Here is a 22,910-nt window from a genome sequence, read left to right as displayed (position 1 = left end):
TGCCGTCTTCTTGTCCTTTCCCTCCATAGGAACAAAGTGGCCTTGCCACAGCATCACCTGCTTTGTTCAAGGCTAAGGCATTTGCACATTCCATTTCAACAAGGATTTACCAAGAACATTGGAAAACCCAAATGAGACTAAACCGTGAGAGAAATAGAACCTACAACTTTGGATATCTAAACTTAAGGGCCCTATTGGCACTTACTAGAAGTTAAGGGGACGTTTGATAATTATTTTATTCCCAAAAATAATTTCTGAGCATTTAAATACATTAAATAATTGTCCAAAATATCTACTTCTGAAATAGAATTTGCGTTTGCTAACGTCTTCGAAATTCTTAATTCAAATCATCTTTTTTAATTTTTAAATAATTTTATTACTTTTTTACTTCTTTTTTTCTTCTCTCTTTCTTCAAGCTTTGGCCAATTGCCAACCTCGGGATGATCAGTAACCGACTAGATGAGAGCCAGCAACCTACCGCATCTCATAAACCGAGCCTCGCTAGTGGCCAAACGACTAGGCAAGGCTTGGTCGAGCCTTTAGTCCAAGTGAGGCTCAACCTCACTCAACTCGCCCGGCCAAGGCTCATCGATGGTTGGGCGAGCCAAGCAAGCCTCGTCAATGGCGGAGGGAGGCTTGAACAAGACTCACCAGTGGTTGAGCAACCCTCCAGTGAGCTCGCCAGCCCTCACTCTGACCTAACAAGCTCCCGATGAGCTCGTTAGACCTCGCTCAACCAGACGTTGATGATTGGTAGCGGTCGATGGTGGACAGCAACGATGGTGGTGGAAGAAGAAGAGAGAAGGAAGAAGAACAAGAAGAGAAAAGACAAACAAGAAATTTAAGTTTACTTGATTTTGGAATTATTTTTAGGAACAAAAAAGTAAATTTTTTTTTTACACCTTGATTATGTTTCGTATCTTATTTTCAATATATATATTCAAGAATAAAAATTTACCAACTGGATTTCTATTTCTAAGAAGAAAATTCGTTACTATTTGGCAAGTTGCCAATCGCGACCTAACTAGCTTTGACCATATCGAGCGAGACTAGATAACCAATCTGGGTTCGAGCTTCAAGCACAATATCTATCAACAAAGCAGCCTAATCACATAATGGTAAGTACATGGCTTAAGCATTCAGTTCTGGCCCTTACAAACTACTCAAACCGAAGTAAGTACACTTTCTGTTAGACAAACTCCTAATAAGCCAATGAACTCCACACTACTGACCATAATGTACCTTTGTGGATATACTACAACATCGATCAGTTCGCCATTCAAAATACATCCCTCGAGGGCTATTTGGAACACAAAGACAGGCCAGCAACCTATTAAAAATCATAAACAAACATCCACAGCAGCAATATGGGCTATTTGGAACATATTAAGATTTTCAAGGACCTCGTAATTTAATGAGATATTAATGTATAATGAATTCAAAAAGCCTCACATCTAGGCTAAGAAGTTAGCAAAAGGTCGGCCCAAAACAGGCACGTCACATCAAATTCAGATGCAAATAGCCACTAGATCCACTTGGGTGAAAATTCCATCAGTTCTGAATGTATTGGATATGTTGAAGGGAGAAGTACCTATCAAGATAAACAAGTAAAAAACTCCCTATTCAACAACATTCACCATTTCAAATTCAACCAGCGAGATATTGTTGTCGGTCTTCACAGTAAAACTGGCAGGTTCATCAACTTCAATTCGGCCCCATCTGTCTACTGCAAGCCTCATCGACCCTTTGAACATTTCGATCTTTGCATTTCGCAAGGTCAAGGTGCTGCCTTCTACCATCAAGTCAACTGGACATCAAACAACAGAGAGAAAAAAAGATTAATAAAAGCAAGACGGACAACATGCTTCACAGCTAGAGAACGACAGCATAATGCTTAGTCATTGGCCAGTCATATAAGTCAAAATCAAAACATACGATTGCAAGTGCAAATTAATTCATCTCAGTTCAAGAACCTAATATTTGTGTTTCGACCTCTAGAGTTAAAAGTGATGAAACCATGAAAGGAATTCTTGTATGTTAGAAAGGACAATCAGAACAAAAGAAACAATATTGTCCCAAAATAAATGCGGCATTTCCATAAAAATATTTGCAACAATATATGTCTATTTTCCCTGAAGAAACCATCCTGTTTCCTGAGAGAAGATTTTGTAGCAAAAGAAGATTCAAAAGTAAAACATGGAATTTATATAACCAAAATATATTAGGACACTTTTTCATATTAAAACAGGCATTTTGGACCCAACATTAACCCTAACAACAAGAAAGTAATTTCTGCAGCTTACTCGATCATGTTTAGTGTCTCAGAAAACTTTTATTTGACTTCTACAAGCTCATCTTTCATCTTACTTGGAAAATATACTTTACCATGCAGAGTGAGCTCTTTTGCACCGAATAATACCTCATGCTCCAGTGTACAACACAAGTAATTTATTTTGTTTCATATCTATTTAAGAGTTTGCAATCAGGCATGTTACAGTTATAATGTGTTTCCACGGCACCCATTTGTCTTATTCTAATAAGTTCAGTAAGAATTTATAATGAGTTATTAAAAACCTAAATAGAAAGTAAGTATTGGAGAACATCCTGTTTAATAATTATCACGAACTTCTTATTTTGCGACAATCTAAATAGTCATGGTCTTGCAATGGTATTTGAATTGAAGTAAACAGAAAAAGGAAAAGGAAAAGCACTTTTGAATTTCATTTGACTTTTACACTAAATTTCCCTATGTTAACCTGAAAACTGTGTACCCCCTAGGTTTTAGACTCACTCAGCATTCTAAACCAATGTCTCAACAGAACTATATTCTCACTCCCTCATTGACAATAAAATTAGTAGCCAATGAGTTAAACACTAGTTGAGCACTAAATTTCCAAGTCCACAGTAGAAACAATCCACATCAAATTGTCCAAGCCTCCTCAATGATAGATAATGGCATAACAAAAAAAAAAAAAAAAAGACAATGTCACCCCAATATAAGGTTCCTTTAGAAAAGTGGACAGTGCAGATATGGATTCAAGAAGCAGCTATTTGAGTAGAAAAGACTCCAATTATGCTTGTGTTAAACAATTCAAAACAGTGCATAAATGCATTGTGAGAGAAAATATTCCAGTTCTCTTTTCCAAAGTTGTCTGAGAACCTAGGGATACTAATGCAAGTTCAGGAAGTATGCCTTTGAACCGCTAAGAACTTGAAATTTTAAGTCCTCACACTTTTCCAAACTAAAATTCCAGTCTTCAAGAACCACTAAATAACATGCTCCTTACTTGATAACATATGCTAGTACAACAATAAGTTAACATCACATTTCATTTACGCTACCATTCCAGTGTCATAAGAGAAATAACAAACTGACAGCAACGAATAAGTTTACACAGAAATGGCCCCTCCCAGCACCAAATTGGGGATATTACACAGAGCCTATGCATAAATATGGAACGGGTTATGCAGCACTCTAATCAATATATATGTGTCAGTCATCCATGGGCCTTCCACCAGCAGCTTATGACTTGTTCACAAAGAAATGGTGCTCAGAGGAGTTGATGGTGGCCATGGTGTACGAGGTGGTCAATTTTTTTTTTTTTTTTTTGGGGGGGAGGGGGTGGGGAAGGAAAAGAGAGAGAGAGAGAGAGAGAGAGATTAGTCTTCTATGGGTGAATTATAATATGCAACCACCAACCCAGAAATGTTGGTTATAAAAAGTTCCTACAATCACATACCCCATGTGGAAAAGGCAAAAGGCTAAATTTTAGTACTATTTCCTATTTAGTCCCAAACGTAGGTTTATCAGCATGTTTCTTGGAAACCCCCTATGCAATTCTGGAAAAACATGGGACAGCTCCTAGACTAAGGGGGGCCTTCCTGGCTATATTTTTCCCACTGCAAGTGTGATAGTTCTTCAAATAAGCAGACAGTGAAAGGCGGAGAGAGCAGAGAGTTCAAAACACCTAGGACTCAGGAAGAAGATCAAGCGGGGGAAAAAGTAATCACATGCACACTTAAGATATGAGGCTTGGTTTTAAGATTCTAAGTGATTAGGCTGGGCTTTAATCTAGTACTTATAATTGGATCATCTACCTTAAAGACTTTGAGCCCAAACAATTCAAATCAGGGACTGAAATAGAATAGATATGGTCTACCATTGACAAACACTTGACAAGCCTAATATTATTGACAGGCTACGTAAAACCCTATTCAAAACAGCACGCCCAGTTTTCTGTTTTGCCAGACAAGACCAAAAGGACCAAGAACAATTCGAGTTGAAGGTATCAAACTATTCAATCCAGCACTTAGCCTATCCAAACCTAGAATATCCTGTAGGATCCAACATATATAATCAGGTTTAACCTCATAGCTTTTCTTTAAATGTATCAGACATTATTTCCAATGCCAGTCTTGGAGAGAGAAAAGATCGTGTTGTGGATGAAGGCAACATATTGACAATCTAACAACAGTGCAATCATTTGCAACACTCTGTACGATTACTTGAATACATTACTCCATATCCAAGCTACCTGGCCTTGGGTGCAAGGATCGGGCGTGGGTGCAGATCTGTGTGTCTGATTTGGCTTTCTGAAAAATCCTAGGACACGGGTATCTATCTAATAAGTATCCATATCATAGACAACAGTATGTGGAGACTTCGTCTAGCTTATGATACATACATATTGAGTGCTCAAAGAGCCTATATTTTCTATTAATTGCTTTCAAAAGATGCAAAAATTTAAGCCATTTGGGCCTAGTCAATTGTGTCTCCAGAAAAGGTAGCCCATATTTTTTCTATTTTGGTGCCTGACTTGCCTTCTTTATGCCAAGAGTTTTTAAATGGATAATCCATTTATAAGTCTTAGATTTACAACCCAGCCAATTAGTTAAACTTTTGAAAGCAATCCTGATTGCTTAAGCGTGCACGTGATTACTTTTTTCCCACATGTGATCCTCCTCCTAAGCCCTAGGGTTTCAAATTCCCTGATCTCTACACGCCTCTACAAGCAGCACCGCACACAGCGGCCTGACATGGAACACAGTCACTACAAGACAGAGGCATCCCATGCTTCTTAATCTAAGCTTTGCTTATATATATCTATAAAATGTCATTATGCAATTTAGTAGTATCTATTTGCTTGTATTTCGGCCATTAGCAATTACACTAATGAGAAGTAACCAAAATTTCTAATTATCCTGTTTCAATCAGGGATTCAATTCCTGAGGTGAACCTTTAATCAAGACTTATAGAATAAGCATGATTCACCTTCCTCCACCAAAAGAAAAAGAAAAAACCAAGTATATATGCTTTTCAAACAACACTAAAGGCAACATAATACAAATTGAAAGATAAGGTAGAGATTGACTCAATCAACGATCTAAATGTCCAGTCCACATTGCAGAAGAACTTGAAAAGGGCCAACAAGCAGACGGTCAACTCAGAAGTGAGAGCCAAATCCTACAAGCAACAAGTGCGCAAGCATACAGTTCAATTCCTAAGTATGGAACAAGAACCAAACAAGGATAAGTGAAACAGAACTATTTTTCTAGTCCTCTTGTTATTTATGTGAGAAGAAGAAGGTAGGAAAAATATGAATGTATGGAAAACAAAAATTGTATCTAAATTTTCAACAAATGGGACACAATGAGTTCTTTCACGCAAGCATAATTGGTTAACAATAAAAGCATTTCATAAAATAATCCACATAATGAAGCTGACAGGCTGCCAATTAACAACATGAAGCAGCATTGACCATGTCAATGTCAAGCATGCTCCTTTTCCATTGCCTTCAATGTGAACATTTATCAGAATATATTAATCAGCTTAGATTATAGTCCTTTCTTTCCACTAAAATCTCATGAGCGATGATGGTCGCTTCTCTCAAAATAATATAATGGGTTTAGTTACAAATTTGCTTCATCCAATCATAAGCATAGAAATGAGAAACACATTCTATTCATGCATCATCGATCAAAGAACTTACTAGAGAAAGAATTATCTATCTATTCACAACCACAAGATAGGGTCACGGGCTTTTCATGATTAGCAACAGAAAAAGAATACAGAATAACACAGCATCATCAGCGAACCAAAAGTTCTCGTTACAATTAATGTACCTTGATCATTTCTTGCGACGAAAATTATCATGGCCGTATCGTCGCCCACCAAGGCTTCAGCAGCTCGCATCTGTCGACCTCTCGGTGCGACCACCTTCGTATTAACGACCTTCACCGTGAGGTTTAACCCAGTATCAAGTGGACGGAGCTCACAAACCTTCTTGAACACAGCCTTCTTCATCTCCGGTTTGGACGCTTCAGCCATTTTCAGCAGATCTACTGGAAAAACAAACAATGCAAGCTTTATGGCCAACGCTCGTGCTATTTTCCGAATGCTTTATCACAGAAACAACAGGGTGCCGATGTTTCTGGAAATTCTTGCTCTCCCATTGTACCAATCTTTTTATCTACATGCATAAGGATCCCGATTCACAAAATAAAGTCGATCTTTTTCGAAAAAATCGGAAAAAGGGTTTTTCTTCGCAGAAACAAGATTCGAACTTTTTCAGGTCCCCCGCGTCACCGGTACCTCAAACCATCCGATCCATTCGACACACGGTCATTTTCCTTCGGCATCCATCTGCCGAGCTATACGAAACATCAGCGCATTCAGCGAATTCAGAACGCACGCACGCAACGCCGCTCGCGCACGGCGAAACGAGCCGAGACGAGATCAAGAGAGGAAGGAGGATCGGTCGGCAGAGAGACCTTACCAGGTGTCGCGAATCGACGGCGCTCGGGCGAGACGGAAGTCGTCGATCCAGATGAAGAAAACGACACGAGCGATCTTGCGAAGCGATCGACGAAGGAATGGACGGACGCCTGTCTCGATCGATCGATCGATTCGATTGGAGTTCCTCCTTGCTAGCACCGATCGATTCGAGAGAGAGACGGGGAATCGCGTGCATGCGCAAGATCGAGCAGAGAGAGAAGGAAGAGGGAGATGGAGCGAGCTTTTATACAGGTTCTTACGCCGATCACGTGATCAGCGCGTGTCCCCTGCGGCCTCGGTGCGTTTTGGGAGCTCGATGAGAGGGGTAGAACGCTGAATAAATAATAAATAGAGAAAATGCTCCATAATTATATTTTTCCATGACAATCCTATTTGAAATGGGATGTGAAAAAATTGCTTTTAAGAAAAATTTTATTGATAAATTCTGTGGGAAATCTTCTGTGTTTATAGAGACAGAATACGTAGATAGAATTTGAACATTGTAAAAACTCCAGGGACAAAGAATGTAAGTTTTACTAAGAGATCTGTACACATAAAACTCGTGTTCAGTAGATGGTGCTCACTGCGCAAATTTCGGCATATCTTGAACAGAAATTTGATGGATTAAATTAAATTCATCATCAGAAAATATAAGCAATTAAGCAATGAAGTAAAATGACGAAAAATAAATTCCTCCAAAATTATATGAAAAAATTGCAATTTTACCTACTTATCTATTGTCTATCTATATATGTATTATCAAAGTAAAAATGTAGTTAGTCTCTCTTTAAACTTGTCATTTACCCATCATCTACATATTTATATTATAATGCAATATCCACTTTCCACTTAAACTTGCGGTCGATGAAATTCCTTAATTGTTCTTATAGAGTAACAACCCACCTCGTCCTTCTCTCATTTTCTTTCAAAATTTTCAATAATTTGTTATAATTAGTTATTGAAATGATAACAATATGTTCATTCAATGTTTGCTTTCTATAAAAGAAATTGCCTATTAGTAAAAATATATATATCAAATATTATTATTAAAAAAATTGTATATTTCTAAAAAATAATGTCTAATATTATATTTCTCCATTCAATTATATCTGTAATTCATTATCAGGTTGCAAAAGAAAAATAAATAGTGCATGTGCCCTACGCGAGCATGAAAACTAATTATAGTCAACATAAAATTGTATCTCCTTTAAATTGAAGTTTAAATATAAGTTATGAAAAGTGAAATATGAAAAGCTATAGAAAATCCTCTATTTTCCGAAACTTCTAACTAGGGATAGAAAGATAATGGATTTGATAGTTTTAACATTTGGGATATGCGGAAATTGTCAAATCAATTCTGAACCCATTGTATATATGCCAATTCAGTCATGAACTTTCTAATTTTGCCAATTTAATTCCAAAGTTTTGTGCAAAAATTCCAATATAATATTTCTTTACAATCACCTGAAAATTGCTAACGTGATGGTATGCCACATAGAATAGATGACTGGACAGCTATGTTAGTGATTTGCGGCGAAATTAACTGAAATGACTACATTAATATTTCATATAAAGATTTAGAATTAATTTGACTAAATTTAAAAGTTTAGAACCAAATTGGCATCCATATAATAATTTACAACTAATTGGGTAACTTTCCCAATGCATATATTTGAGATTTATGCGTTTAGACTATTTAGATAGAATGTGATAGAATGTATATATCGGATACTTTATCCTAAATAACGATATAAAGTACAAACAAATGCATCCTAAATCTACGGATATTCCAAAGTGAAAAAATTATGATGAACTTAAAATCTCTTTAAAAAATTAGAACGTGGCAATATAGCAATAAATCGGTTCTAATGTAAGGAAAGTGGGGAAAAAAATTGAGTTTGAATACGAAGCTTTCTAGCAGGAAGATGAGAGTTGTCAGAAAAGCGTGGCACTCACCAAATCTAGAAAGTGAGGATGGCAAGAAAATTGAGATATGTGGTAGTGAAATTAATGAAATGGAGTAGAAAGAAAATTTTCGAATGCGTATCAACAAATTCATAATTTCGAAGAGGAGATCACTAAAACAACAGTCTTTTGGCTTGGAGCAGTCAAGGCACTTGGTCCAGATGGCTTTCATGGAATCTTGAATCCAGACTTCACTAAAACATACATCTCTTTAGTTCCAAAAGTTCAAAACCCCGAGGGACCCTATAGGTTCAAATCTATTAGCATGTGTAATTACATGCAAAATGATATCTTGGCCAATAGGTTGAAACCCGGGATTCCTCGACTGAAAGTTGTGAAATAGAGCGCCTTTATGAGAGATAGGTAGATGCAAGATAATATTACAATAATTCGGAAAGTCCTACACCAACTGAGAGTTCGCAAGGCAAAAAATAAAGGGAAAAAACCACCAAGAACCCCCAAATTTTGCTCAAAGTGACAAATATACCCAATTTTTTTTGTGACATGAAAAATCCCGAAATTTGCTAACCGCGACACATTTACTCAAAACTTTTTTTCGTTACACAAAAAACCCTAAACTTCTATCAATGTGACTCATTTATTCTAAACTATATGGCATTTTGGTTTTTTTACTTTTTTCTTTTTTTTTTCTTTTTTTTATTCTTATTCTCTCTTTCCTCCACCGGCCTTGACGGAGCCAACGGAGGGAAGCCGGCGTTTGGTGAGGGCTGCCCTTGCCTAGGCTAGCTAGGGCCGCCCTCATCGGCGTTGGGCGAGGAGTGCCTTCGCCAGATCTGGTGAGGGAGGTCCTCACCTAATGCCGACGAGGGTCGCCCTTGCCTATGTTGAGCGAGGACGGTCCTCGCCGGCCAGTGAGGATGACCCTCGCCGGATGTCGACTTCCCTCCGCCGACTCTACCATGGCTGACGAAGGGAAGAAAGAAGAAGAAGAAGAAAAAAAAAAGAGAGGAAAAACATTTTAAAAAATAAAGACGAAAATGTCCTTGATGGGGTAATTGTGTCATAGTTTGCAAAGTTTAGGATTTTTCATGTCATAAAAAAAAGTTTGGGGTAAATTTGTTATTTTTGGCAAAGTTTGGGGTTTTGGGTGGTCTTTTCCCAAAAATAAAATAATTTTGTATCTATTTTCAAACTAGACATGGTCACTATCATTTAGATGACCATCGAGATCAATTAGATGACCATCTTGCAAGCTTTCATATGACATTGAGCACATTAATTTCAACAATAATAACTACGTGAGTGAAAAAGCTTGAACTACGTCAAAATACGTGCGTGGTGGGAAATTCTTATCATTTGGACATAAAAACTAAAAACAAAAAATTGCAAATGTCAATTATAATGTAGAGTAACTTCGAATGTTTGACCTCTAATTGAAAGAAAAAAAATTAATCAAAGTTCAAATATTTTTGCAATTTAGATTGGATTAGCGACTAACTTAGATAAATTATACTACTATCAAAATGTTATATCTTATTTTCCCAAATAAAAAAAATGAAAATTTTGTCAGAAGAATTTGAAAAAAAAAAAAAAAAAAAGATAAAAGGGGAGCAACGGTAAGTATAAAAGGGCCTTGAAGATAGGCCACTGAGAAACAGTTGGCGAAATGGAGACCATCCTCACATCCACAACTTGCCAACTGACCACCTTCCGCTCTCCCTCCTCCTCCTCCTCTTCCTCGCTCCCTCTCAAATTCTCTTCCTCCATCGCTCCCACTCTCCGGGACACCAGGAAGAAGGCGGTCGCCGCCTCCCCCGTCCGGCGGCGACCCGCGAACCCGGCCGTCCCGCTCCGAGTCCGGGCCAACTCCCAAGCCGCCCCTGCCTCCGCCGAGGCCGCCAAGGCCGCCGGAGTGCCCGGCGAGATGAAGGCGTGGGTGTACGGCGAGTATGGAGGGGTCGACGTGCTCAAGTTCGACCCGAAGGTGTCGGTGCCGGAGGTGAAGGAGGACCAGGTGCTGATCAAGGTGGCTGCCGCCGCGCTCAACCCGGTCGACGCCAAGAGGAGGCAGGGGAAGTTCAAGGCCACCGATTCTCCTCTCCCGGTAATGAATTGTTCTTCCTCGGTTTTTCTAATCCTTTTTCGACTGCTTGGGTTTTGTGGGTTGGAGGGAAAAGCCGGTGAGGGGAGAGAAACTTGGTGGGTTGTGGAGAAGCTGTGTGAGGTGAAACTTCTTCAGTTATGGGGATTGAGAAGAGAATTGAACAGCCAGTCAACATAGTGACACTATGTGGATGTATACTACTAACAGAATGTACAGACTGTAGAAACTGGTTCGAGTTTGTGGGCGAAAAGAGAGCTTAACTGGTGCTGGAACAATTTAGGCTTCACACCCGGAGCTGGGAGGACCAGCGCCCGCATACCTGGCCTGTTTATGTGGCTCTGTCGCAGCACTTATTGCCGCGAAGGCCGTGCATAGGGGAATGTTGATATGTGCGTGTGGGAGTTTAAGTGTCATCAATGGAACTGAGAGAGAATTCGAGTAGCAATACTTTAGTTGAGACTCAACCGTCGAAATGTGAACTCTTCTAGTGTTCCTTTTCGTGGACAATGTAGAGGAATGATTCTGGATATTGCAGTTGCATGAGCTAATTGGTTGTCTGTCGGTGGTTGTCGATAGATGTTAAATAAGGTGGTTAGGCATTGTCTCGTATATATCATGGCTAGTCTTCTCTTCCTAGAGGGAAGAAGAAAAATAGTTTCTCTTGTACTCATTGTAATTAAAAGAACTTTCTTGCACTTTGAACTATTAGCTTGTGATTTCTGATGAGGTCTATGCGGATTAGAGTCCAGGTAATACATGAGCCGCTGTATATTTCTTGTGACGAAAAGGTTTTGCAGGGTAGTATATTGACATGGTAGAAAAATGTAACAGTAGCACATTACAATATGACTGTCATTTCCTACGAGAACCAATGTGAACCTTGCTTTGAAGGCCATTTACTATGTACATCCCCAACACATCCTCGGCTAGATTCCAGTCAGCTAGTCATAGTAACAGACTCTGTTGATGTTCTGCATCCTCAATACTAAGGAAATCAGAATGGTCTCAAATGCCGGACTGTGAACATTGCAATTCTATGAATGTATTTGTATTTCCCATCAGCATTCTCTTCAAACTGGTAAAATCTGATTATATGGAAAGTATTTTTGTTTCCAGTGTGTCCTTATCAATGGGTACAAAGCAGAAGTCAAGCATCCACTACCTAAAAGAAACCTATAGGAAATGTTAAATAGTACAGGAAAATGTGTAAATTTGACAGGGAATGCGGTTCTTATGCTTATCTAATAATGTGGAATGTAGGATAAATTGCCACACAGAGCACCAGCTTACTGTGGGAGATTGTTTTGGTAAAACTTCTGTTGTACCTTTCACCCGGGGACTTCCATTAATATTCTCTTACTTTATACGAATGAGGATATTTTTATCCCCTTCAATCAACTGGTTTAGTCATATGATACGAAATGGTTTTGACATTTTCTGTTCCGCTGTGCTTTTCTCTTTCCCTTTGGCAGACTGTTCCAGGCTATGACGTTGCTGGCGTGGTGGTAAAAGTTGGGAGCCAGGTAAAGGAACTGAAGGAAGGCGACGAGGTATATGGGGACATAAATGAGAAGGCCTTGGAAGGGCCTAAGCAGTTCGGTTCATTAGCAGAGTATACCGCGGTGGAGGAGAAATTACTGGCTCTCAAACCGAAGAACATCAATTTTGTTCAGGCTGCTGGGCTTCCTCTTGCCATCAGTACAGCCTATGAGGGCCTTGAGAGGACTGGGTTCTCCGCTGGTAAATCAATTCTTGTTTTAGGTGGTTCTGGTGGAGTTGGAAGTCTCGTCATTCAGGTATTTTCTTGGAGATGATCATTTCCACCTTTAAGTCATGCGATTGACTTGTTTCTTATAAGAAACACCCGATACTTGTTTCAAGTAGAAGATAGCACAGAGATCTATCTCTAAAAGATGAGAACACTAGAATCTGCGCACTTGCTTTAGCGCCATTGATTGGGTAAATTCATGCAAATACTGGGGCAAAATGGCCACACTTTGTTGAGGTAACAACCTTTATGTTTGCATTTAGTAACTTGGCCTACGTCTAGCTACAAGGATTAAATAGTTCTGATTTGATATCCCATTCCCAAGTTTTGAACAACCATTTTAATGCAGATGTTAGAGTGGCATGGTTGTGAACTCTGCACCTCATCCTTGTCTAGCATCAGATAGTTCTGATTTGTTACATTTTATTCCTTGCGGTCGTTCAGGACATGAATAATGGAAGAACCAAGCAAGGCCCTTCTTTCCATCGTATATCGACTTAATTTCAAATTGTGCTCATTGAATTGTTCATTTAGATGATGTGGTAGTTGGGGTATATGATACATGAATACAAGTCTAATTTTTCTGCAAGTTGGCCTGCATCAACTGAACCAATCCATGATCTCTCTCTCTCTCTCTCTCTCTCTCCACCCTGAAACCCCACCATGAGTAAATGCACAAAAGTTCCTGTTTGCAGAAAAAATGTGCAACTCTAACGTTATACATTGATTTGAGCAGCTAGCAAAGCATGTTTTCGGTGCTTCAAGAGTAGCAGCCACTTCAAGCACTGGGAAGTTGGAATTCTTGAAAAGCTTGGGTGCTGATTTGGCTATTGATTACACAAAAGAAAACTTCGAAGACCTCCCAGAAAAGTTTGATGTAGTCTATGACGCTGTTGGTAATGTACATGATCCAATACCCTTTTAGTTCTTAGAAGCAAAAAATTCAGGATGTCACACTTCAGCAAAATTCTTTTGTTACTGCGCATCGAGGTGATTATCTCATGATGGTTCAATCTGTCTCAACTAGATGTTACTTGACATTGGGGTTCTTTCACGTTGCCATTATCCTAGTTAGTAGTTGATGTTTAGAAGTGCTTAATTAAGGACATAAGGTGTCCTCATTGTCCTTTTAAAAGAAAATAGCATCAATAAATGAAATAAATATAGTGATGCATACCAAATTACAATAGAAGCTTTCATAGGTTACATCTTTGATGAAGTCAAGAGTGTTAGACATTAACTAGCTCCTGCTTACAACTGTTAAGTCGATTTTAATCATGCATTCCTTCGCCATCCCTATGCTAACATTGGCCTAATGAATGCCCTTCCTTTCGACAGGTCAATGTGACAGAGCAGTCAAAGCCATAAAAGAGGGAGGGATCGTGGTAGCCCTAACTGGCGCTGTGGTACCACCTGGTTTCAGATTTGTAGTCACTTCCAAAGGAGAGGTCCTAAAGAAGCTGAACCCATACATCGAAAGCGGGAAGGTGAAGCCAATAGTCGACCCCAAGGGACCCTTCCCTTTTTCTCAGGTTGCCGAGGCCTTCTCCTACATCGAGACGAACCGAGCGAGCGGAAAGGTAGTGATACACCCCATTCCATGAGAAGGGGCACATGTAGCTAAGGGATAAATTTTGTATCTTAATCATCCCACTGAATGACTACGTCATTTGTGACAATGCACTCTACAGATATAACATCCATAGGGTGAAGTCCTTTTGTATATGAATACAGGGAACTTCCCTTTGAAGCTGCTTCTTTCACAACACCAAAACCTATCACTTTACTAGCGAAACGCCCGTCGCAGATCATCTTAAGTCGATGCACAGTCCAGAAGATCGAGAAGGATTGGGGAAAGAATTTATCAATCTAGTCTTTTTGTTTCCTTCCTCCTTTTAGAGCACTTCTGATGAGATTACACCATGTAGAAAAAGTAGGAACTCAAGACTCAGCGGTTGTTAGAGACATCAAACCCTCTGGATAGATAGGAGCACTAACAGAACATCATATTGGCATGCCGAATATCTGAAGTGATCAGGATTTCGGTACTGCACCACGAAAGATCACGGACATGGCTCCGAGAAGGACACCCAATTAAATGATATTCTATAGCCCCACTGAATTTAACGTCCAGTTCACTTCGCGCCGCTGCTGAGATTTTCTGCTGTACAAGTTGGAGGAAGAGGAAACCCTCCTGAGCTTTAAAAGCTCGAGAAAGAATATCTAGATATTGTATTAACTTCTCATCTACCTACTGGACTAAATGTCCTCATGCTTTAGCAGCAACTTGTTCTTGGCAGTCCGAATATCTCTTGTAGCTCTAAATATAGTTTCACGACTGCTTGTCCTAGTCGGTTTCTAACCAAAACAACTTGAGAGAAATAATTGCAAGTCTTTTGAAAGACTTGTGTTCCACATTGGCGACCTAGACTTGAGAGAAATAATTGCAAGTCTTTTGAAAGACTTGTGTTCCACATTGGCTACCTACACTCTCTCTCTCTCTCTCTCTCTCTCTCTCGCTCTCTAGTGTGGTAAGCGCTACTGAGAACTTTGGCCCTTCAATAATAGAACAAATCTGTTTGGCGATACGTGCTTCGTAGGCGACTCCGATGGAGAAAACATGAATCGAGCCGTACAGTTTAAGATTCTTGCCTTCGAGATTAAGGACAAACTTCTAAAGCTAGCAAAGCTCAATTGCATTTTGCCTTGGAAATGGCACTATTTTCCGCACAGATAATGCACTTTACTGGTAACGTTAGGCCGGTCTAGATGGATCGCCACCACGAGAATTGTTTGTTACAACATTCCTGCAGCAGTTTCCTCAACAGCTACGGCACCTTCAAAGGCACGGCTGCTCACACAGCCTCAAGCTATCGCCACACCGGACGATACAGTGACGATTCGGTCGTAGCTGCACCAATCAGGCTCGATGTACATGGGAAGTTCTTGAAGGTAATGCAGAGTGTGCATGCCAAGGACAAGCTCACACCAGCTACCGATCATTGAAAGGTACTCTGCATTGAAGACCGAACGATTTGCTTCCACATATTTGGTGTGTGTGGGGGCAGCCTAGAGCTCGGGACCAGACTTGCGTGCCTCGGCCCACATACCTGAAGTACTTGCACATTAGAGCCTGACCCACACCGAAGCGACGAGTCATCCGTGCTCATCGGCTTCCTTCCTTCATGTGAACTCTGATCTGAAAACGACCCTTCGGCTGTCGACATCTCGACTCGGTCCAATTGAGCGTCGTAAATTTGAGCTCTGATAAGGATTTTTGCGCCTTCTTGGCGCCGAATTCATCGGTGAAACTATAGAAACTTAATGACTGATCACGAGCAATTGCTCGACGATCTTAGGATTCACGTGGATTACACATTTTTCCAAAGGTCTGTATTGACCTTCGATCATAGACCCGGTCCATGTGGTGTGTATCTTGTGAGTCCCTTCTCCCCTTAAGCCTCCTTTATCACGCATGTCCTTGTTTTCCGACGTTTGGATCACTTAGAAAAATGAGTCAACTAAAAATATTTTCCTAATTAATGAAAAATCTATGATTAAACTCAAGAAAATGAATTACTCTTTAAAAATTGGAAATCATTTTCCAAAAATATGATTAGATATTGACGCTTGAATTAGAAACTCTATGTTTGGGCACGAAACCTTGACACTTGTTCCCAGGCCCTTGGCAATGCACTCGAGTCTAAAGGCCAGGGTCGCCAGGTTTCATCAAGGCCGAGCTCAAGTCCAAATAAGCTGGGCCTAGGACTCTAGTGTGCTTGGCCAGTGCCCTTCCCAAGTCCACAGAGGCCATTTGTGCCCAAAACCCCAATGCTTGTGCCCAAATCCCCAGCACCCAAGCCGAAGACCCTATGATTAGGACCATGTCCATCGAGACCATGCCCATGTCCATCAAGGCCAGGCTAGACAACCTAGCGCTCAGGCCCAACACTTGTGTTAATGTCCCCACTGTCAAGACCGAGTGTTTAGAGGCTACGCTCGAACCTTGGTGCCAATGCCTATGTCCATTAAGGTTGGGCCTAGGACCTCGGTGCCTAGGCCCAAATCCATTAAGGCTCAATTCAGAACCCTGACACTCACACCTACATACATCGATGCCGAGGCTTAGATCCATTGAGGTTGGGCTTAGACCCGGTGCCTATGCCTGGGTCCATCGAGGTTGGGCCTAGGACCTTGAAGCACATGCCCCAGTCCTTGGCACCTTACGAGGTCAGGCCCAAGCCCTTGGCACCCATGCTTGGGTCCATTTAGATCGAGCCTAGGACCTTGGTGTTCACACTCAAGTCCTTGGTATCGGCATCCATCAAGGCCCCATGCCTAAGCACTGAGGTCTCCAGCCCAACCTCAATGGACCCAAGTAGGGGCCCCAAGTCCCAATCCTTGGCCTCGATAAACCCAAGGTCGAGCGCAAGAGATCCTAGCATGAGCACTAGGGTCTCGAGCCTAGGTGCTGGGAACCTGGCATCTATGAACTCTAGTCTAATTGCCGAGGACCCAGACCTGCTCACTAGGGACCTAGGCACAAGCATTGGGGTCTTTAGCCTAGTGTCAATGGAACAAGGATCTAAGTGTTGGGGACTCAAGCTCAAGGGCTAGGAAATGTGCATGGGCGTCGGGTTCTCAAACTTGGGCATTGAGGTCCTACACTCGCCCTTTGTGAACCCAAGCCTAGCCTCGATGGACTCGGGCTTGTATGCTGGGGATACAAGCTCAAGCACTAGGGCCTTAGGCTTAGCCTTTGTAGACTAGGCCGGGCACTAGGAAGTCGTGAACGGGGACCGTGTTCTTGGGCCTAGATTTTGTGGACTCAAGATGGATGCCCTTGCTCGTACTTGGGATCTAGGTACCCATGCCCAAGCCCCCGAGGCCTAATTAGGGTTTCATTGAGGCAAGATCCTAAATTTTAGTGATCGTATCCAATTTATTAGTTATCCATACACAAGTTACTAACGCTTAATTTATGTAGATCTATTTTCTTATTAAATGATGAAAAATATATTTTTATCCATTTTTAGATTTTAGTTAAATATCGTAAAATATTATCATTTTTTTAAGAAATATTTTTTATAAAATATCACATTTTTTCGTGAAATAAATGGAATCCGCTCTGAGAAGGAAAGGGAAAGGGAGATGAACCGCATCTCGTTTAGGATTTTGCTTTTTGACTGATAGCAACAGGAGAGACACGTGAATCGCCAACTTTACCCGTGCAACCCATGCAAGTTTGGAAAGCCTTTTTGACAATCTAGGCCACGATGTTCACCTGCCGTTCGTCCATGCACCATCGCCTGAAATGTTGGATGACCTTGGTCGATCTAAGAATTATCGTATCATTTGTTTTTATAATATAGGGACACAAGCGCAAATACCCCTATCATTTGGAAATTCCTAAAGCATCCAATAAATTCCATGCATTGATTTTATCCTATGCAGTGACCCTAATCCAATTTATATAATATATCTCACGATTATTCATTACTTCATAGCTCATGATTATTTACTTCTAACCCCTTCTCTCTTGCCGCTCTTGTAGTCTGACTTTTCAAATAGAAAAATATGAAAATTTCCAAAATTACTAGTAATAAATTGTGAAATTATACAATTTGTTGATAAATTTTAACTTCGAAATGATATTTTGAATTTTGGCTTATATTACAGCATGATAATTCATATTTACTTCAAAATATCAAAACCCCCAAAATCACATCAATGATGGAGACGAGGGCAAATTGGAATTTGGGGAACTGCTCCCCCAATTGCTTTTTCCTATTCCGGATCGGCTCTCTTCCGTCCACAAATCCAAGGAACTTTTTCCAATTGAGAAAAATAATAGAATGAACGTCGACTTCATCATTTATTCGGGTAGGTATAGGCGTCTCGACCCGGGCTCCCCGTGGGAGCCGCCCATTGGCTGGCAGGGTCGTGCGGCGGCCCCCACCACCGCGCATGGAGATGACATGGCACTACGCCATCCAAGAATTTCAGGCCTCGGTAGCTGGACGAGCCGTGTCCACAACTTCTCCGTCCCAGCTCCCCTTTCGACGTTGATGAGAATAATTGTTCTCCGCTATTTCTCTTTCATGATCCCGTTGCTATAAGACAGGACCTAGCAGCACTTTTTGTAATCCAATTATCTGCTCCGGAGATCTGCAGATACGAAGGAGAAAGGTGTATCTATCCATCCATCTGTCCGTCTGCTCACTCAGCTTTCTCTCACTAGCTTCGCGCCGGTAAGCTTCTACTGGATCTGCATGCTAACGTGTTCTTGACGGCAATGACTTTTCAGCCGCCGTTGCTTGCGGACTGAGATCTTGGCTTGACTTTAGTCTAGTTCTCGTGCTGTTTTGTGGAGGATTTCTGGGGTTTTAAGGTTCTTGATCATGGGAAAATATGGACGTGATGCAATCTTTTCGGTGGGTAGCAAAAGAAACCGAGAAAGAAAGGCGGGGAAAAGAATTCGTAGCTCTTTTACTGGTTGAAGAGAGAGAGAGAGAGAGAGAGAGAAAGAGTGCTCATTTTCCCTAGTCTCACGGAATGATCATTTGATAACCCAGATGTGATCTAGCAGTTTTGAAAATACAATATTCGGATGCTGTAAGAACCTGTTGTGATCTGTCGCGTCCAATGCTTGACTTCATTGTAGTACTTGTGTAAAGAAATTGTGCTCAATTCGGCTATAAGTGTACTGGCTATGTACAGAAGCTTCTGTGGCACAACTGACCATTAATTTGATCATATCTTCTATAACATTTTGGTAGAGCTGATGCTTACTCATCTTTTGAACGAAATTTTGTTTCATTTTGATTAGATTCGGTATGGGTTGAAAGTAGTAGGAACGATTCGCTAGTTTCTTACGCTTGTGGGTTTGGTTTGTGTAGTCCTACAGTCTGTTAGGATGTCCTATTACTGGTACAATGGTAGATCTCATTAATCCGTGCTGCTTATGACATTTACCTTAATGTCTCGTGAGATGTTGGAAACTATGACTGTACTTGTGACAAAGTAAAAAGTTATCACTGATTTTCTTTAAGGGCTTCTCTCCTGCTTTCCATGGTGTAGATTGCTTTATAGATGTTCCTATCAAAGTGAGTCTTCTTTTCTAAATTTCATTTTTGAGTGCTTGACCTCAGAAACCACCTAAAATCTTCAAACCCACCTCACCAACGGACTTGTGGTTGTCCGATCTCCAGTTGAAGCCCAAGAGCCGCAAGAATCTCAATTCTTGCTCTTCATCCTGAATTGACATAGCCATGGCAACACCTGTCCGGGCCAATGAGAGGCTCTCTATTGCAATGGAGAGAACCGGCCAGTGGTACTGTACCGTTTAATCGGATATGTCATTCTTATCAGGCTTGTTCTTGTTTCATGTATGACCAGTCTCTATTTACTGATTGTGATGAAATTTGGAGGCAGGGTCTTCTCTCAGGAGATTCCAACCGATGTGGTCGTTCGAGTAGGAGAAGCAAATTTCTCCCTTCACAAGGTAATAAGAACCATTTTTTGCAATTTTGTTCATGCCTGATCAAGCTAATTGATCACATACGTAAGCTGAACATTCAATTTTCATGGCAGTTCATGCTATTGGCAAAGAGCAACTACATAAGGAAACTGATAATAGAAACTAAAGAAGCAGACCTCGCGAGGATAGATTTGTCCAACATCCCCGGAGGCCCTGAGATCTTTGAGAAAGCAGCAAAGTTTTGCTATGGCGTCAACTTCGAGATCACTGTCCACAACGTGGCGGCTCTACGCTGTGCGGCGGAGTACCTCCAGATGACGGATCAATACTGCGACAACAACCTCGCTGGGCGCACCGATGATTTCCTCACGCAAGTGGCCTTGTCGAGCCTGTCTGGTGCCATCGTGGTGCTCAAGTCATGTGAAGATCTTCTTCCAATGGCCGAAGACCTTAAAATTGTCCAGAGATGCGTCGATTTAGTCAGTTTTAATGTAAACCTAACTCCCTTCTCTTGATTTGTCCCCCATTTTGAGATGCATTCGTTGGATGGAATTAACTGAGGAAGGATATGCTTGTGCAGGCATGTAATGAGGCCAATTTCCCAAGCCGCTCCCCGACCAACTGGTGGACCGAGGAGTTATCAATACTAAGCGTTACTTTCTTTGGAAAGATCATCATGGCGATGAAGCAACGAGGCGCAAAATCTCTGACTTTAGCTAGTGCTATCATAACATACACAGAAAGAGCACTGCGGGATCTTGTACGAGACCACACAGGCAATGGAACTAAGTCGACGGATTTTGATGACCCTGATGTTAGGACCCAACAGAGAGAAATTCTTGAATCAATAGTTTCCCTCTTGCCCTCAGAGAAAGCTGCTTTTCCGATCAACTTCCTGTGTTGCCTCCTCCGTTCGGCCATTTATCTCAAAGCCTCCACCAGCTGCAAGAACGAGCTTGAAAAGCGAATATCGGTCATCCTTGAGCACGTGACGGTCGATGACCTTCTAGTGCTTTCATTCACCTATGATGGCGAGAGGCTCTTCGATCTGGACAGCGTGAGGAGGATCATGTCGGGGTTTGTGGAGAAGGAGAAGAGCACGGCGATCTTCAATGGTGGGGACTTCAGGGAGACCTGTTCCACTGCTATGCTGAGGGTCGCTAAGACAGTGGATGCTTATCTCGGCGAGATCGCCACCTACAGTGAGGTCAGCATTGCAAAGTTCAATGGGATTGCTACTATCGTGCCTAAAGGAGCCCGAAAGGTTGACGATGATCTTTATCGTGCGATTGATATCTACTTGAAGGTGAGAATCATAAGCTTTGTATAGCTGAGATCTTCACTGTAATACCCGCATCTTCTCTTCACAATGATCATCATTATTCATCACATTCATACATCCTTTCCTAGTCATTGTCATAGAACATGTTTTGTGTATAGTGTTAGAGATGACAATCAAGAGAACTTTGCAGTCTCACCCGAACCTCGATGAGATTGAGCGAGAGAAGGCATGCAGCGCGTTGGACCCGCTGAAGCTATCTCCCGAAGCCCGGCTCCATGCTTCGCAGAACAAGCGGCTGCCTGTGCAGATCGTCCTGCACGCACTCTACTACGATCAGCTGAAGTTGAGGAGTGGCACGGAGGACCATAAAGGGCCGGATGCCGTAACAACAAGGCATCAGCTGCAAGCCGATTCATCCCTGATAAAGGAGAATGAGGATCTGCGGTCCGAGCTGATGAAGATGAAGATGTACATTTCGGACTTGCAGAAGACCAATCATGGAACAACGTCAGCAAAAGGTGGCCCAAAGCGCCACACCTTCTTCTCTTCGATGTCGAAGACTCTGGGGAAGTTGAACCCCTTCAGGCACGGGTCCAAGGACACGTCCAACATAGAGGATGCTGTTGATATCACCAAGCCTAGGAAGAGGAGGTTCTCTATCTCTTGAAACTCTCGATTAAATGCTGAGTCTGTTTGAAGCCAAAACTCATCTGTTTAGGTTGTGTTCAGTCTTTTGTTTTGCGGGTTGCGACGGCATTGTTTATTTGTGTCGAACAATGTTGATTTGTTAATATGTTGGAACCATTTGATCAGATCTACTAAGTCGTCGAAGAACTACGTTCGAGAGAAGTTCGCATCTTGGCTTGTCATTATCTCGTTCTGTTCAACGTAGCTTCATTAAATTGTAGCAACTAGCCGTCGGGTGATATTTCTCGCCTCACTTCACACAGAAATGTCAAACAAAGCAGCCAGAAAACACGAGCTGTTTTAGCAGTAAAAATCGGCAGGCTCATCTGTTACAGCGCTCCTTTTGTTCGACAATCACATGGCGGAGACAACCTCAATAATGTGGACGGGACTTAATGCGAAGAAAAGTCCGACCAATCTCGACCTCTCGAAATTTCGACAGATATGGTCAGACATGCTGCAGGACCAGGAGGGCCGGATGGCCCCGAGAACGACCTATACTTTGCGAATTTGAACTAAGGAAGCGAAAAAACGTGGTCGAAAGACTAGGGAGCGGTCCTGCGTCGCGCTCTTAATTGCAGAACATGGGGGGTTGGGGCTTCCAGGACAGCCCTGACAAGAACAGGTTTGGTTTTCACTTCTTCAGGACGGTAAATTTTGCCCCTCAGAATCGGAGAGGATCTCTATCATTGTACCCACATAACGTATCGACATACTATTCTGTCTTCCGGTCAAATGTTTGATGAACAAGGTTTTTCCTTCCTGGCAATCAGCAGAGATTCATTAAACAAGAAGTTCGAAATTACATAGTCTGAAACAGAAGCGCTCTCGACGGATAGATTGTACAAAAATACGCTCAGTAACATCTGGAATAGAGGGATATATCGC

The 22,910-nt window shown here is 41.4% G+C and overlaps 3 protein-coding genes across 7 annotated transcripts; 2 read left to right on the top strand and 1 right to left on the bottom strand.

Moving 5' to 3' along the window:
• Nucleotides 1–1,382: 1,382 nt before the first annotated feature.
• LOC104414224 (uncharacterized protein At4g28440) lies at nucleotides 1,383–6,990 on the bottom strand. Of its 4 annotated transcripts, none has more exons than XM_039300939.1 (3): nucleotides 6,772–6,990; nucleotides 6,124–6,342; nucleotides 1,383–1,807 (listed from the first exon to the last, which is right to left on the bottom strand). In XM_039300939.1, exons 2-3 carry the CDS (start codon nucleotides 6,326–6,328, stop codon nucleotides 1,620–1,622), a joined length of 393 nt encoding a protein of 130 aa, XP_039156873.1. In that variant the 5' UTR covers nucleotides 6,329–6,342; nucleotides 6,772–6,990; the 3' UTR covers nucleotides 1,383–1,619. The 4 variants fall into 4 exon arrangements, with proteins under 4 accessions (XP_039156873.1, XP_010023569.1, XP_010023568.1 ...); XM_010025267.3 differs by having other exon boundaries at nucleotides 6,124–6,339; XM_010025266.3 differs by having other exon boundaries at nucleotides 6,124–6,339; nucleotides 6,777–6,990.
• A 3,377-nt stretch (nucleotides 6,991–10,367) lies between these two features.
• Nucleotides 10,368–14,339, top strand: LOC104414223 (2-methylene-furan-3-one reductase). Its single transcript, XM_010025263.3, has 4 exons — nucleotides 10,368–10,805; nucleotides 12,278–12,601; nucleotides 13,310–13,469; nucleotides 13,912–14,339. Exons 1-4 carry the CDS (start codon nucleotides 10,368–10,370, stop codon nucleotides 14,175–14,177), a joined length of 1,188 nt encoding a protein of 395 aa, XP_010023565.2. The 3' UTR covers nucleotides 14,178–14,339.
• Nucleotides 14,340–18,619: 4,280 nt separating this feature from the next.
• Nucleotides 18,620–22,191, top strand: LOC104414222 (root phototropism protein 2). Of its 2 annotated transcripts, none has more exons than XM_039300925.1 (6): nucleotides 18,620–18,824; nucleotides 19,785–19,906; nucleotides 20,008–20,077; nucleotides 20,167–20,544; nucleotides 20,634–21,359; nucleotides 21,526–22,191. In XM_039300925.1, exons 2-6 carry the CDS (start codon nucleotides 19,845–19,847, stop codon nucleotides 22,000–22,002), a joined length of 1,713 nt encoding a protein of 570 aa, XP_039156859.1. In that variant the 5' UTR covers nucleotides 18,620–18,824; nucleotides 19,785–19,844; the 3' UTR covers nucleotides 22,003–22,191. The 2 variants fall into 2 exon arrangements, with proteins under 2 accessions (XP_039156859.1, XP_010023564.2); XM_010025262.3 differs by having other exon boundaries at nucleotides 19,725–19,906.
• The last annotated feature ends 719 nt before the right edge of the window (nucleotides 22,192–22,910 follow it).

Source organism: Eucalyptus grandis, chromosome 8, assembly GCF_016545825.1.
Source record: "Eucalyptus grandis isolate ANBG69807.140 chromosome 8, ASM1654582v1, whole genome shotgun sequence".
Lineage (NCBI taxonomy): Eukaryota > Viridiplantae > Streptophyta > Magnoliopsida > Myrtales > Myrtaceae > Eucalyptus > Eucalyptus grandis.
This window is presented reverse-complemented; position numbering and strand designations above follow the sequence as displayed.